Source organism: Engystomops pustulosus, chromosome 9 (genome assembly GCF_040894005.1).
Source record: "Engystomops pustulosus chromosome 9, aEngPut4.maternal, whole genome shotgun sequence".
Taxonomy (NCBI): Eukaryota; Metazoa; Chordata; class Amphibia; order Anura; family Leptodactylidae; genus Engystomops; species Engystomops pustulosus.
Genome location: NC_092419.1, coordinates 94,933,930 through 94,950,085, shown reverse-complemented (window position 1 = coordinate 94,950,085; position 16,156 = coordinate 94,933,930). Strand labels below are relative to the sequence as shown.

At 41.7% G+C, this 16,156-nt stretch overlaps 1 protein-coding gene across 1 annotated transcript in view; it reads left to right on the top strand.

Moving 5' to 3' along the window:
* SLC6A8 (solute carrier family 6 member 8) overlaps positions 1 to 16,156 on the top strand; it is a 33,744-nt gene that overhangs the window by 9,477 nt on the left and 8,111 nt on the right. Inside the window, exons 3-6 of the mRNA XM_072123939.1 lie at positions 80 to 341; positions 6,097 to 6,229; positions 13,737 to 13,871; positions 15,275 to 15,378. Of these exons, the coding sequence (XP_071980040.1) occupies positions 80 to 341; positions 6,097 to 6,229; positions 13,737 to 13,871; positions 15,275 to 15,378 (634 nt within the window). The remainder of the gene's footprint in view (positions 1 to 79; positions 342 to 6,096; positions 6,230 to 13,736; positions 13,872 to 15,274; positions 15,379 to 16,156) is intronic.

Here is a 16,156-nt window from a genome sequence, read left to right as displayed (position 1 = left end):
ATGTATGGGCCATTGCTTGTTACTTCCTGTTCTGCCTGGTTTTAGACGTCCATCTTACTACTATGTTTGTTCTCTACAGGAATCGGATTTGCGTCTGTGGTGATAGTCTTCTTCTGCAACACATATTACATCATGATATTGACGTGGGGGGTTTACTACCTGGTGAAGTCCTTCACTTCAGTGCTGCCTTGGTCGCACTGTAACAACACATGGAACTCCCCGGAATGTGTGGAGATCTTCAGACATGAAGACTGTAGCAATGGAACTGCCAACGCAACCTTTGGAAATGTGACCTGCGATGAGCTATCGGACAGGGTATCTCCAATTACTGAATTTTGGGAGTAAGTTAACCTTTTTATCATATTATTTCTAATATGTTGATTTCATTTAAACTTAGTAGAAAACAAATGTTCCTTTTACCAAAGATTAAAGGCCAAAGACTTCATAAACAGACAAAGAAGTCAGCCATTTTGAGAGTAATTTGGAAATAAACAGTAGGTTTATTGAAGGGGGCTATTATTTATCTACCGATGGTAAATGTATAGCTTCTATATCTTATTTGACTCACGTGATGGTTGCCTCCTTTGTTTAAAGACCACTCTAGACCAAACTGTCTTCCTAGTGTTGAAGCTGAGGAGCTGTAGCATGATACCACTGACTTTAAGGGGTGTTCTGCGATTTGGATATTGATGGCCTTGGGCAGGTTGGCCAACAAAAATGCCACAGGATTCTCTGGCCGGCCAAGGCTCTAGCTCAATAATGGAACCAAGTAGTCCATCAGAAGACAACCCAATTTTGAGCCTACTAGGATATATTTGCTAGGGGTGGAAGAGGAAATATTATATCTGGTGGGCCCAAGAAACCCTAGTATGAGGGGATCACAATACTTCAATGTTTTTTTTTATCTACCTACCAGCTGGTTATATGCTTAGTACCAGTGGTTCATGGTAATTAAGCTTTCTCCCATACAATCAAAGCAAATAGAAAAAAATCTACAATACAACTACTACTAAGGAGAACGTTGAACAGATTGAGAGTCTAACACACAACTATTAACCCTTCAGTCACACGATTGACAAAATGGTGAGAATTGGATCCTCTCAAATCTGATGCTAATAGGCTAACCTAAGAAGGGGCCACCAGTATTCTGATCCTAGAAAACCTAAGACAGAAGTCATGCTCTCCCCCCTCAGATCTTGACCTAGGCTTGTCATGGAATATGGCTTTCTAAACCTAATCTAAGATAGTATTGATGGCCTTACTTATGAAACTGAACTGGATTTTGGAATCCATTTCCTAATGTATTTGATGTCACCCATACACTATTAGTGGCATGGTGGTAGTCTTCAAGGCTGTCCACTTCTTAAAAGGACCCAACCTTAAGCTGGTCTCCTTCTTCTAATAAATCTCACGCATGTATGTGCAACTATTGTTAAGAAAGAAATTGTCCATAGGTTGACCACCTTAAAATTGGGACATGAAACCATTCTTGGTAAAGTTTAATGAATTCTTCATGATATAATGAGATCATGCCAATGGCCAAGCACCATCCACCCTGCAAGTGTTACTTAACCACTTTTCTGCAAGTATGGGCTTAAAAACCTCAGCAGGAAAGTGGTTAAGATGCGAGTAGATTGGTGGTTTAGGGTAAGATGAGGAAGTTCCAAGGAATTTGGGGGGATAAAGGGTAAATCTTGACACATTTTTGAGACAACATCTTTCAATTTAGCTCATAGATTACCATGTAGAGAGTAGAACAAAATGAAGCATTGCATTGGGGAGATCACGTTGATGTTTATTCTCTAGGCAACCATGACCAGTTTATGAGTATAGGAAGGATGATGCCATAGAGATACATTTCCCAGGTCAGGTTTGGGCAGATAGTGGTTTTCCATTTGTCACGACGCTACATGTACCAGCATGCATTGTTAACCAGAAGACACCTGTTGTGTTGTGAAGGACAACTATGAGATCCATGCTTTATAGTCATTTCATTCTACAGTAATGGGAATAAATAAATGGGAAGTAACTATAGAGGGTAGAGAGCTAGTAGAAGCACTCTGCCATCTTGTCAAGAACTTCAGGTTATAATGCTCCTTATAAGAAGTGGATGTTTATATATTCCAGATGTTCCACCTCCACTTGGAGCTACTGAATGACTTTCTCATATTCTGTTCTGGAGAGGTAGCTTGGAGCTCATAGGGTGAGATTGTCCCTAAATAGGTGAATCCTTTATTCACTGTATTCTGTGCCATAGACCCACCTTCCAAAGCCTTGTCAATTTGGTTAAGTTTGGTTATAAACAACATTAAATATGAAGTACACCTCTCCTTAACTGGGTGAGGTTTGATGGTTACTTGAGGCACCATTTTGAACATCTACTTGCATACTTGCAACTACTGAAATCTGTCCAGTAGAGCAAAGACTGAGGTGTCCATGGTTGTACCAGGCAGTAGATAAGTAAAGTATGACCAAAGATGCCTTCATCTTGGTCAAAAACATCCTGGAAGCTAATTCACTAGTTAAATCAACATTTTGGTTGTCCTCATGGTATATGTTGCTCTTTAAAGGAAACCTACCACAACGATTCTACCTATGAAGGTAGAACGGGTGGTAGGTGCATTTATGGGACATGAGGATAGTCTTTTTTAGAGCTAATCCTCACGTCCCCGCTATCTTTTTGAAAACATTAATGCCCAAATATGTAAATTTTGTAAAGCGGCTACTGGGGTGTGGAGTAGCCGGACATGTGGCCACACATCACGGCTACTCCACGCCCCAGTAGCCTCTTTACTCCTCCTACCCTGAGATCTTCGGCATGCAGCTGCTCGTAGCTGCGCGCCCTAGTCCGAGAAGCCAGCGTTCTGCGCAGAACGCAGGCCCGCGGCTGTGCGGCCACAGCTCTGAGGCCAGAGCTACTGTGCATGCGCAGAACTCCGGCTTCTCGGACGAGGGCGCGCAGCTACGAGCAGCTGCATGCCGAAGATCTCAGGGTAGGAGGAGTAAAGAGGCTACTGGGGCGTGGAGTAGCCGCGACGTGTATCCTCATGTCCGGCTACTCCACACCCCAGTAGCCGCTTTACAAAATGTACATATTAGGGTATTAAAGTTTTCAAAAAGATAGCGGGGACATGAGGATTAGCTCTAAAAAGGGCTATCCTCACGTCCCATACATCCACCTACCACCAGTTCTACCTTTATAGGTAAAATCATGGTGAAAGGTTCTCTTTAATGTCCATGTATGCCAAAAGGAACTTATATCAGTATCATTTGGGAGACTGAGGATAGGTTTGCAGTTCTTCCTAGGTCTTGTTGTAGAATTGATTACACACGTCTTCTTCTTCCTCAGAAGACCGGTTTATAGACATATATAGAATCCTCTATTTCGAGGCCTATATTTTGGTGTACCCTATGATACGTGTTGTTGAGAAGACTCCTGGTACTGACAGTCCCCAGAGTCCTTAAGAATAAGGTTGACTCTGTGAGTGTGCCCAGATAACACTTCTTATAGTGTGATGATATATATATATAGTGTGGCTCCAGTCTGGGGCCATGATACTAGTTTATGGAAATGCTCCGTAGGGTCATGTAAGGTCTTGAGCGCTGGTTCCAAACCCTAGTACTGAATCAAGAGGCATTGTGTTATGTCAAGGCGAGGAATCCTCCATGGTGGTCGGGCATGCTTGTACAGGTAGTATCCAAACATCTGGGAAGCCTCTTATTGCTCATTCTATTTATGTCCTTATGCCCGGGTTAATACTGTATGTCTTTTTTCTAATATTAGTCTTTTTGGCTACTATTGTAGTTTCCCAATGTCATGTAGTGCTTCACTTCCTGTACTTTTGTACGTTTTCTTGCTATGATGTTTTCTTGCAGTGCTGCGAGCGAGTGGTGATAGGGGAAGTGTACCCAATGCACTGCGCCCCAGCAAACCCGGGACAGGAGCGGATCAATTGGCCTCTCGCTGGCAGCTGCAGGGTGGGATGGTCTTGTTAGCATGATTCTGAAACATGTGAGCTTGAAAACAGCCTATCCCATTTTCAATTATTGTTATTTATTTGCTCTTTGTACACCCCCCCCCCCTTTCTTGACATTTGGTTTCTTGGTGATGTTCTGAGGCTACTTCCTTGACCTGATGAAGGACCCCCCCCCCCCTAAATACTAACCCTAGTACTCACTATAATAAGATACAACCAAATACTTCTCATCTAATCAGTCATCAAACCCTGATTCCTATTAAAAAAAAAGTAAAATAGTAATAATAATAAAATATTATAGTTAAAAAAAAAAAAACACACACACCTAAGGTGTTAAATTATGAATTTAGATTTGTATGTAAAAAAAGAACTGTTTTCGGTAATTACCGTAGGTAAATGAAGTATTCTGGGCTAATTATAAATTTCCAAAAAATACAATGCTAAAATGCCCCGATCCAATAAAACTGATATAGAATCTAATTTTGTATATTAGGTATATTATTTCATATATTGTACTATGTTTACACACATAGAAATTAACACTTTACGGAAGCCTGGATGACCCATTTAGTTAAAATGGGGCAGACTTATTGTAAATTAGTGTTTTGGTTGATCCTAATAAGGTTAAAGGGGATGTGAAGTATTAAAGGAAATCGACCCCCAGGATGAAGGGCTATAAACCAAGCACACTGACATACTAGTGTGTGCCCCCTCTGACAGGATATATTCTTCTTTTAGCTTCTTATGCCCTTGTGTTTACAAATAATGGCTTTAAAAATTATGCAAATTAGCCTGAGGGGCTCCGAGCTCAATTGACAGCCTAGAGCCCATCAGACTCATTTGCATATTTTTTAAAGCCTTTTTTTCTTAAAGACAAGGGAATAAGAAGCTAAAAGAAGAATATATTCTGACAGAGGGGGCACGTACCATCATGTAAGTGTGCTTGGGTTACAATCCTTGATCCTGGTGGTAGATTTGCTTTAAAAAATTCTTTATTCCAGAAACAGCGCCACTAGTGTCCTTAGGCTGTGTGTGGTATTGCATCTCAGCCACATTTACTTCACTATAAGAGAGCTGCACTACCAAACACGACCTAATAAGAAGAGAGGCGCTGTTTATAGAAGGAGAAGACCTAATTCTCTTTTCCTTGGCAACCTCGTTAGCTGCAGTCACACCTATATGTACTTCGGGCGATACATACACAAGAAATCGCCTAGGTACACAAAGTTTTGAACTATGAAAGGCTTTTGTCATCGGTCCATTTATCACCTTAACTACTGTTCGGCACAATGGACCCAACACACGTTGGCATAGGCTATTATTTAGAAATCTGTACACCAATTTCCAAATTGGCAAATGGTTCCTAAATACATTGGAACTGGGTTTTAAACTTTGATCAAAAGTCTTTTATGACTGCCGACTGTGTCTGGTATTGCAGCTCAGTTCTAAGTAACTGAATGAGACTGAGCTGCAATACCAGACAAAGCCATTGGTCAAGAGTGGTGCTGTTCTTGGGAAAAAAAAAAAATCAAATATACTGGAAAATGTTGGAATTTATAGGACACCAAAGGCAAAAGTTCAGAAATGTGATGTGAAAAAGTAGAATTAATGGGCTGGGTAAGATCAGAGAGGACGTTCTATAGAGTAACTCAGTTGCTTTGATGGTCCACTCCTTGGACTCTACTTGTAATCATTGGCGACTTGCTCAAACTCAATCATAGAACTCTCTGGGTAGTGCCGGAGGGGTGTGAGATCTCAACGGAGCCCTTTGGTTCTGGAAATTATTATGGTCCAGGATCATAGATCCCACCACTTACATATCAGAAGATTATTTGACTCAATTTAACTGGGTTTCTTAAATTTAACCCCATGTCATGTCCAGAACCTGACACCCCTAGTTTTACATATAGGCTTTAATAGACTCCCGAAAGTGCCCACTAGGTCCAATAATTCCAACCTAACTGTCTACATCTGTTTCCTGTCTGTCCCGTCTCCTTCTCCTCCACCTCTCACATCTTACTTGAGCCATCACCAGGAGTCCATTAAGGACTAACATTCAGATGTCTAGATACTGCCCCTGTCTTAGAAACATGGATGCTCATTGCAATCATTCTTCCAGGAACAAAGTACTGAGACTTTCCAGTGGTCTAGATGACATGGGCTCTATAAACTGGGAGCTGCTCCTGTGTCTGATCGCCTGCTGGATGTTGGTCTACTTCTGTGTCTGGAAGGGAGTGAAGTCTACTGGAAAGGTAAGAGGTGTTGAGGGGACGGTACCCTTTTATTGTGTGCACATGGTGCTCCGACTCATTTCGTCAAGAAAACATATGTAGAGATGTAATGAGTTATGAGGGGGCTAGGAATCAGTTCAAGTGGTGTCAATAATGGTGCCCATTCTGACCATTGGTGCCCTCTTTATTCTATGTACCTAGGGCAGTGATGGCAAACCTTTTAGCAGCCGAGTGCCCAAAAAGCAACCCCAAATCCCCCTTATTTATCGCGAGGTGCCAACCAAAAATTAAAGCAGTAACTTATTGCTCCCTGTTCTTCAACAACTTTCAATCATATTGGCCTCCTGAGGACAGCAACACAGTAGAAAGATGGAAAATTTACATCATTTTAGCTTCTTTCCAGTGTCCCTCTGTCCACAGAGAAACATGGGGCCAGCAGTAGGTCCTCCAAAGGTAATTCGACCCTGTCTATTCATTCTCCCTCTTCCTACAGTCCCCAGTGGCGAAGTAAGTATCAAAATATGTCTGAAAGCAGCATCTTTTAAGTTGCTTGGAACTTCAGGAAGATTCTCTGAGTCTTGTCTGGTGCCCACAGAAAGAGCTCTGAGTGCCGCCTCTGGCACCTGTGCCATAGGTTCGCCACCACTGACCTAGGGTTTGTCACTTGACTATTAGTCTACCAGCCAGAGTGGTAATTTATTATGTTTGTTCAACTAACTGACTGTCATGGGCCCTGGGCTGTATGAAAATTGTGGGTCAGCTAGAAGTTTACATTTTGTGAATAATTTGACATTTACTCCCTACATCTACTACCAGAACCAAGCTTCTGTTGGCTTTCAGTTCTGAAACCTGAAGGACTTTTAAAGGTCTTTGAGGGGCTTCAGAGTGGACACACATGTATAAGAATGTCAGGGCTGGAGGGTCCTGTCTCTTTACTACCTCTGCATGATCAAACTCGGTGGGTGGTTTGGGTGTCCATGGGTCCCCTAGAAGCCTTGGGCCCCAAGCTGTCGCCCAAATATTAGAGTCTACTACTAATTGCAAGGGAAGCAAACCTTTATGTACTCTATTATGAAAAATGTAAGCATACCTAAATCCTGAGTGACTATAAAAAGCACTAAATATCAGAGGTGAGATATTATCCATGTGCCCATGCCCAGTTATAAAGACCAATACCCTCCATAGGTGCCAGGAAGGGTTATGCCATAGTGTGTTATATAGTAACCTTCAGATTATTAATTTCTTTTAGATGCTGTTATTCTGTGTCTGTAACTTTCCACATGCCACAGACAAGCAGGGGTGGGCTAGGTGGGCATCGGACAAGACAGTGATTGAGACAAGTCTTTGTATATTATGCGGTTCATCCCGGTTCTTCTCTAAGGCCTAAGCAGGCACCCAAACCACACACGTCCCTGATGTATGCCCTCGCTTCTTGCACTGTTTGTGCTATTTCGGTCTTGTTTAGTACAGGAGGACGTTCATTTGCAGTATTGAATAGCAAGTTTACAGCAGGCTGATGTGCGGGCATTGCGGTTCCTGTTTCAGTCAATACTGCTGGCACCGTACCACGCTGCCAGTTGTCCGTGCCAGGTTGTTCACACAAACATATACTGTGCCGAGCTGAGGAATTAACCCATGGCACATATCAACAAAATCCTCTCACTCTGGAGTGGAGCAATAAATCTGTTAAATAAAAGGAGTCGCAATAGAGCTTTTTCTTAGGATTTGGCCATGAGGTTATTTTCCATAATGGGCTGCATTGTAGGCAGCATGGCGGAGGTCGTTCCAGCATGTCGAGAGTTAGCAGCGAACCCAATGAAGAGGCAACCAGTCTGTGTGTGGACTGTGCTGTATAGATGACGATAAATGGAAATTTCCATTCCCTGATTTACAGCGTTTAACTAAAAAAACATTGGGCGATTCGACTATCATCCCTGGTATGTAGGCGGGTGGAATCTGTTGGATAAATTCCAAATTGTAATCCCCTATTTATAAAGTTGGTTATTGATTTATTACAGTAATTTCACGATAGTATTTTGTATTCAGGTATTTCCAATACGACTTAATTCAGAGTGATATCTAGTATTTGTTCAAGGTGTAACTTGAAGGTCTGGGTCAAAGTGCAAAATCTATAACTAGGCCCCCCACCTCCCATTTATTATAGGGATGGTAGACCTTTGTTCTCCTGGAGGATCTATGGTCTGGGTGTGACTGCTATATCTACTACGACTATGGCTAAATCCCATAAAATTTTGAAATGTGATCTAGTTATCTAGTCCAACTAAAATGGGGATTTTTTCCGGTCAAGGTTACCCCTGAGTGTCCATCACAAAAAGATATTACTGTATGTGGGGTCCTAAGCAAACGAACCCTGTTTACGCTTGGAGTTGCTCGGAATCATAGATCCATTCTGTGAGCCCAAGTTCTGACCAACACCATCAGTCACTTATAGAGTCAATACATCCCATTACTATCCTATAAATAAAAAGATGCAAAAGATGACATATCGTTATTTACAAAAGCCTTCAATTAGAAGAAACAACATCTTGGACACCTCAAAGAGTTACCATGGACAGGACTGTGGTGTAAAGGAGTATTTCTACATTATGGTCCGCGTTCTAGATTTCTTTAGGAGGTCTGGGGTCTAGATTTCTTTAGGAGGTCTTGATCCTCTGATTACACTCTGATATCTGTATTAATTTAGGAGGTTGGTATTTATATAACAAAAAAGTTTTGGGGGCTCTATCATGTGCACAGATTTACACACAGGGTCTGGGTGTCCCTCTTGTTGTCCCCCTTCCAAGATTGGCAAAAGTACCTAAACAACATCCCGATATGGATATAAAAGATGCTACTTTCTCTTTAAGACAGTGTAGGAGGTAGACAGTCCAGAATTGCTCAGCAACGGGTCAAACAATGAGTAGGAATGAATGAGACTGTAAAGAAGAAGAATGCATTTGCCCTTGAATTCTCATTGCCGGTCTCTGCTTATCCAGTGATCCGTCCCTTCTCTCCCAGGGAGACGTTGGTGGCAGCACAGATCATGTACTGGGACCGAGTACATACACAGCAGGTGGTGAGAATAGGGATTCCAGTATAAATCTCCTGCTTAATCCAAAGATTTTGCTATTGAGCTAAGGAATAGCTAAGACTGACTGAGATTTCTGTAGTAGAGCCGGGCCATGTGTGTACAGATCAGTAGTGGAAAATTCCATCTTTACAAAAAGCCAAATGGTCAAAGATAATGTATAAGTCACCTCTTGAGAACATAGGTGAGGTGAAGTTTACACTTAGTTATATTAATTTTATTTCTGGTTGTTGATACTTCTTGGTAGACTATGATAACTTAGGCACTTGAAGTAGTCTGACGGCCCCTTTGCTTTAAAAGAAGGAATTGGTATTAAAATAGACCATGGATTGTAGGGGCTCAGTTACAAATTCTGCATTGGGCATCAAGTTACACCCACCCAAAAGGATAAATATGTGTTAGGGCACCCATTTTCAGCACAACACAAATTTTTAGACCTTTGTAATAATCAAAGCCAAACAGGGTTAAGTCACAACCTGGACCTATCTTGTGAAGGGCACTTCTTAAATTGGAACTAGTTTCCTTCAAAGATTCCTAAGAGTTTTAGTAGATAATACATAACGATACAGGCCCATAGCAAGTAACACATTCCTTCTCAACACCTACTGTCTGACCCTAGTCAATAGCCTCTCACACAGCCAAACCAGTTCCCTACGATGTACTGTGGAGACCCATCCAGGTCGAAACAGCGCTGTCTACAGTTGGGAGTCTGTTCCTTTTGGAATAGATATACTGGTTTGGCTTAATCCCACACCATATTTTTAGACTTGGTCATACTTGGTGTTAAGGGGGCTGCAAAAGGAGGCATTGTTTTCCCTTTAATACCTTGGAAAACATATTTGCATACTTCCCACAACACCAAACATGGCAGTCAGAATAAACCCCTGGATCACATAGCTGAACACAAAGCATGTTCCATCTTTGACCACCAGTAATCAGCAGTAATCCACAAGGAAACCTATGCAGTCCTTTTGCCAAGAGTTGAGGACCCTCTCTCCCTATATTATGAGAAGAATCAATTTTTTTAGATAAAACAACCCTTTAATGTTGCTTCTCATTGTATTTTATGGTAATAGCAATGCAGAGTAAATGATTAATCCCCCAAAAGTCCCAAAGAATTTTTAGACAACTCATGACATTTAGTTTCGGTGTATGGTACGTGTCCTGCCAGGAAGCCTTCAACACATTTTTGAGATATGTAGGATCAGCTGAGGGAATGTGGCCTTGGCTTATGACATGGAACAGTGGGTTTTATGAATGGTAGCCATCACAGGACAAGGATGAGTTATGAAATGAACTCAATGTTGTCATCCCTCAACAATTGCTTAGCACAGTCTTCTTAGACTCTCTTTGTGTGGACGTAGTGCTTACTCACTGACTATTGGTGACTTGTCAGTAGGACCAGTCATGTACACCAACTAAGAAAGTGGGTGGCATCTCCTACATAAATCGTAAAGAGAAAAACGGAATTGTTTTGAGTGAGGAGATGAGGTAGACTGGACGTTCATGGAAGGTTATGGAGGAGCAAACAATTAGTAGGCCTACCTGACGTTTTAAAGAAGCTATTTTTGATCTTTGAAAGCCCATATCTCCTATGTTCAATTGTCAGACATAGAATAATTAAAAGACAGTTGATTAAGATCTCACGACCACTATTACCTGTAGGACTAATCATGAGATCAATGCTATAAATTGCAGTTGAAGACTCATCTATGGACTCTTTAGCACCACAAGGTCCAGATTAGACCATAGACATCAAGAATTATAACTTTACCCTCTGGAGGGATCATCGCTTCTCTTCTAGAAGATTCTTAATTAAGACAGGCAGTATAAGTAACCATAAGCGAGATGGTTGACACTGACACTCAAGGAGCATCCTGTGATGTGAGAGAAGATCCCCGTAATGAATTATTCTTCGGCCATTCACCGGATGTCTCCTAACAAGGACATTTCAATTGCTAATGAGTGTCGATTTTTCCATTGAGTCCAATTAAATTCTTATAAGCCAAAGTGATTATGGTGCCATCTAAGCGATCGGATATTCAAGTCTCATTTTCCTCCTTATGGATATTTGCATCTCTTTGAGAAAGATCCTTCTTTCATACTGTTTACTGTGAGTGATGTGCGACCATCTTGACAGGGTTTACCTCATTGTGTATTGATGGCTGATTAGATTACTTTCCTCTCCATTCAATGCCATGTAATTAGATTGTAATTATCCCCCAGTGTCTATATTCTCTACAGTCACTGCCTTATGTGTGGAGTCGAAAGCATCTCGGCCATTTGCACTTATAATTAATAGATAATATAACTCATTAGTAGTAAATTGGCCATACTATATACACTCGTTTACGGTAATGTTAAGGCTGCAGAGATCACAGATGTACAACAAACATGTTTTTCCTGGAGTTTGAGCCCCTATTGATCCAGGTTGTATAATTTTACTGCAGCGCCATCACAGGCGAACCACAATATTCCAGAAAAAAATTAATGATTAGTCCACCTAATGAATAAATTTGGTCCTAAATCAGAAAATTGATGAAACGTGTCCAATATATTTTCTGATTTATACTCCAAATATTCACAGAATTTGGAACCTTAGTTGATTATTGATCCTGACACTTATTACCGATGCCTATGACAAGCTTACACTTCAATACGTCACCAGGATTAGTAACGAGTGACTGTCCGTAACTCAGTAAGATTTGCGTCTTAAGCTGAGTGGCGGCCGCCCCCTTATGTCATCCGAGGTATTATTATTCTGTAACCAGACTGTAGTCAGCTCAAAGAGATTGACCATCTAACACTCATCCTGACAGACTGACCATTTACTCCCAGGAATGACCTTCCTGTCAATGTGACCGCTCTCCCCTGATTCATTGTGACAGAAGATTATCACTTAATGCTTAGGACGTCTCGCCACGTGGCCTGCCTTCAATATTAAATGACAAATGTCCTCCTTAAAGGCATCCACCCCTATTAATCCAGTTCCATAAATCTATCCTTCCCTCAAATTTCCATTGAAAACAGAACTATCCATACTATTAACTATTGATTCGCCGCTGCCCCCGAGTCTGAATAGACAAGGTCTGGTGTGGGTTGTGGGCACTGAGCAAAGGGCAGCAGCCGCCTCATGTGATCAGTGTCTGAAGAAAGACTACTGGGAACGACGAGTCACAGCCAGGCGCTAAATAACATTGCTTTGAGTAAGGCATGGGCAGAGGAACCTTAAAGAGCTACTAACCCTAAAATCTATGGAATGTTACTTGTCGGCCATGTTGAACCAGAAGCTGAAAAAAGTGACATTTATGTTAGGAAGTTGGCTGATAACCTAGACTATACCTAAATAATACCGTCATATAAAGACAATGGGGCACTGTCTCGGTCTGGAGAAATGAAGGTTTAATCACCGGAGGTGACAGGGCTTTTTTACTATGAGAACTGTCAATCTGTGGAGTAGCCTGCCTCAGGCGCTGGTCACGGCAGGGACAGCAGAGAGCTTCAAGAAGGGTCTAGATGCCTTTTTACACCTAAATAACATTGATGGTTATGTTATATAGAATTGTTTCCACTAAATCCCTTCCTCTTACAAGTGTCTTTTTTCAACCATATAAACTATGATACTATGATATAGTGCAGGGTCAGCTCCAGGTTTCAGAAGGCCCCTGGGCGACAGATCCTCAGTGGGCCCCTTAGTTCATGTGGCGGCATTAAAAATTCAGAAACTAAAACAAGCTCATGTTCCCTAAAATATTCACTAGTGTAACATAAAAGCCGTCTCATGGTTAAGCCTCCTCACCCCCTATGGATTCTTTATGTACAGCCTTATGTGTTCCCCCACAGCAGCCTTGGGCCCCGGCACTTACCCAGGTATGCCCTGTGCTGGCGCCGGCCCTGATATAGTACCCAATTAAACATGAAGTTGCATCCTGTACAATTGGGTTGTCTTACATATTAAAGGACATCAGATTACTTGCTAGATGGTAGATGACTATTACTTACCTACAAGTCCCGTGGCCCCGTGTGTACCAAGCTGAACTTCTTATATCTTTGCATGGCTGCATTTCTGTAAAAAAAAAATTAGATTATAAGATATGCAAATTAGCCTACGGTGCTCTGCAGAGCACCATCAGGCTCCGCCCTAATATAATTTATTCTTTTCCAATCTCGCGCTGGGCAATGTTGCACATGCGTGAGGATAACAATTCTGCTTGGGACACACGGGGGCAAGACGGGGGGGGGGGGGGGGGTAAGTAATAGTCATCTACTATCAGGTAATCTGTTGGTAGATGTCCTTTAAGTATGATGTTGGGGTGAAATCTTAACATACCGTTTTACACTACAAACAAGTTTTTATGGGTTTTTTAAATGTGTTATGTATGGCACCACCCGATAATAGACAATGTATATACAAGAGACTCCTTTTTTCTGTTCCCACAGATTGTCTACTTCACAGCCACGTTCCCTTATGTCGTCTTGCTGATCCTCCTTGTCCGTGGTGCCATGCTGCCAGGTGCTTCTGAAGGAATCATATACTACCTTAAGCCTGACTGGTCCAAGCTTGGGTCTGCTCAGGTAAGAAGAAGAAAGAACTGAGCTCTGTGTCAAGCACTTTCTATTCCAGTCATGTATAATACCGCCATCATACCGCCTGATGGAAGGATGATGATGGATGGTGCTTTCACCCGGCCTCCTGGGAAGAGTCTGCATCTTGGCATCTCCGAGTAGATTATTGTAAATGTAAAAGTCTGCAGTGAAGTTTTATTTCCGAGCAGAATCTCACCGGCCACGGATTCTTCGAAATCATTTTGCTAACTTTATTAAGAATCTGTAGTTAAAACCAAACAGCCTCTGGATTAAAGTTTCACCCTGCGGCTATTAGTTGGCTCATTGAGCAGGAACATATGTGGATCCATTCCTTCTCCTGGGAAAGATCAATCATTACAAGGATAACAACTTAAAGAAGGACCCGTCCTCTCTCCTGACTTGTCACATTTTCCATAATATAACATATCTATCTTGTACCGTTCCTCTGTTATTCCTCCTTGCATTTTTTTTTTTATAAATTGATATCTGGGGTCTCACACTACTATGCCAGACAGTATAAAACCCTTTTAAAAAGGGAAATGATATCACCCAGTTGTCAATTTATTCCTATGTTTGTAGTTGAAATAACAGAGGGATAGCACAGTTCAAGGAAGTAAAGTATCCACTAAAAAGACATCTCAGAGGAGGTGACAGGTCATCTGCTCTATAAAAAGGGTGTCCTAGTACAATTGGATAAGCCTCGGGGGAGCTGGGACAGGGGGGTGTAAAAATAAGTCTGTACTTACCTTCTTGTGGTGCGCCCCCCTGGTTCTGACTTGTGGTTGGACAGAGAGAATGTCACTATAACTTCTGGCCTGGCCATAGGTGTAAACTACAACCCAGGAGGGGACTGGTAGGTATAGATTATTTTATGTCCCTCATCCCAATACCTCAGGGGTTTTCTAATAACCCTTTACGTGACGAAAAATCATTTCAATCAGTCACAACAACAATTTCACAAAACTACAACTCCCATCATGCCCTTACAGCCAGGTTCTGGTTTGGCAATGCGATGGATGTGAATTACTGATTTTTGGAGGCTCCTGACATCTCTGATTTAACAAATACTTACATTTCTTATGAAAAGACAAATTTGGGGAATTTTTCCTCTGTGTTCTGCTGTTCCTCTGGTATTCTTCCTGTAAATGTATGAATGATGTGTCAAATATAAGGTTGTGTCATTATATACTTTGGCTCTGTCCATTCTGGGCACTGCCAACAGACAAAGGGGATGGTATCTCCCCGTATATGCATTTCCAGGAGGAATAATATAGGACCAGCACTATAAAGCATTTAATTAGAAATGCTTCGGACTTGTCAGGAGGAAGGCAATGATATCATACAGATATTGCTGGGACACTGGAATGTGTCATTCTTCTCATTGTCTGCAGGTTTGGATTGATGCCGGGACACAGATCTTCTTCTCTTATGCCATAGGACTGGGAGCCCTTACAGCACTGGGCAGCTATAATCGTTTTAACAATGACTGCTACAAGTAAGGAAGTAGAGCGTTAAGACCCCCAAGCATGCAAATTTTGGCAACCAATAAGATCAGTGTAATGTTGATCGCTATAGATGATGCTGATTTTATATTTTATATTCCATAGCAACAAAATATTACTTTTACATTCCGCAGTTTGCTTTGTGTTTGTATTTTACTACTCTTTAAGAGTTCTGCTTGCTGTCAGTGAATGGAAACATTCTCATTTACATCCACTGGGCAAAATCCTGTTCAGATTTTATCCTTTGGACACCCCTGAGACATGTTTAGAATGGGACTATCCCTAAATTTTAATGTAGACCTTGGTTGATCATGGGGTTCTGACGAGCACCCTGTGATATAGTGACATTGCATCATTTCTATGTGATATTATATAGCATTGCCCCCATCTCTTGGTCGGGGGTATGTGGACCCCAATCCCTACAAGGGACTTTGTAGAAAAAGACTCTGCTATAGGCATACCGCAATGACAACCCCAAAGCCGAAACAGATTCCCTTGAGATAAACCAGACTCCTTCAGATCACTGACAGCAAGCAGAGATTTTGAAAATAAAACCATACAAGGATTATAATAGTTTTTTGTTAAGAATTTCTCGGAATGCCAGCCTGGGAAGAAGCAATGGAAAGTTGAGGAGAACGTACTGTGTGATCGCTGGGGGGGAGGAGAACTTGTTTTTGTGGCCAGGAATATATTTTTCCACCTCCGTCGTTCATGTATTTAGTGGCGGCATTCATTCCCTGTATACTGTGTGGGTAGAGGATCAGCACATGG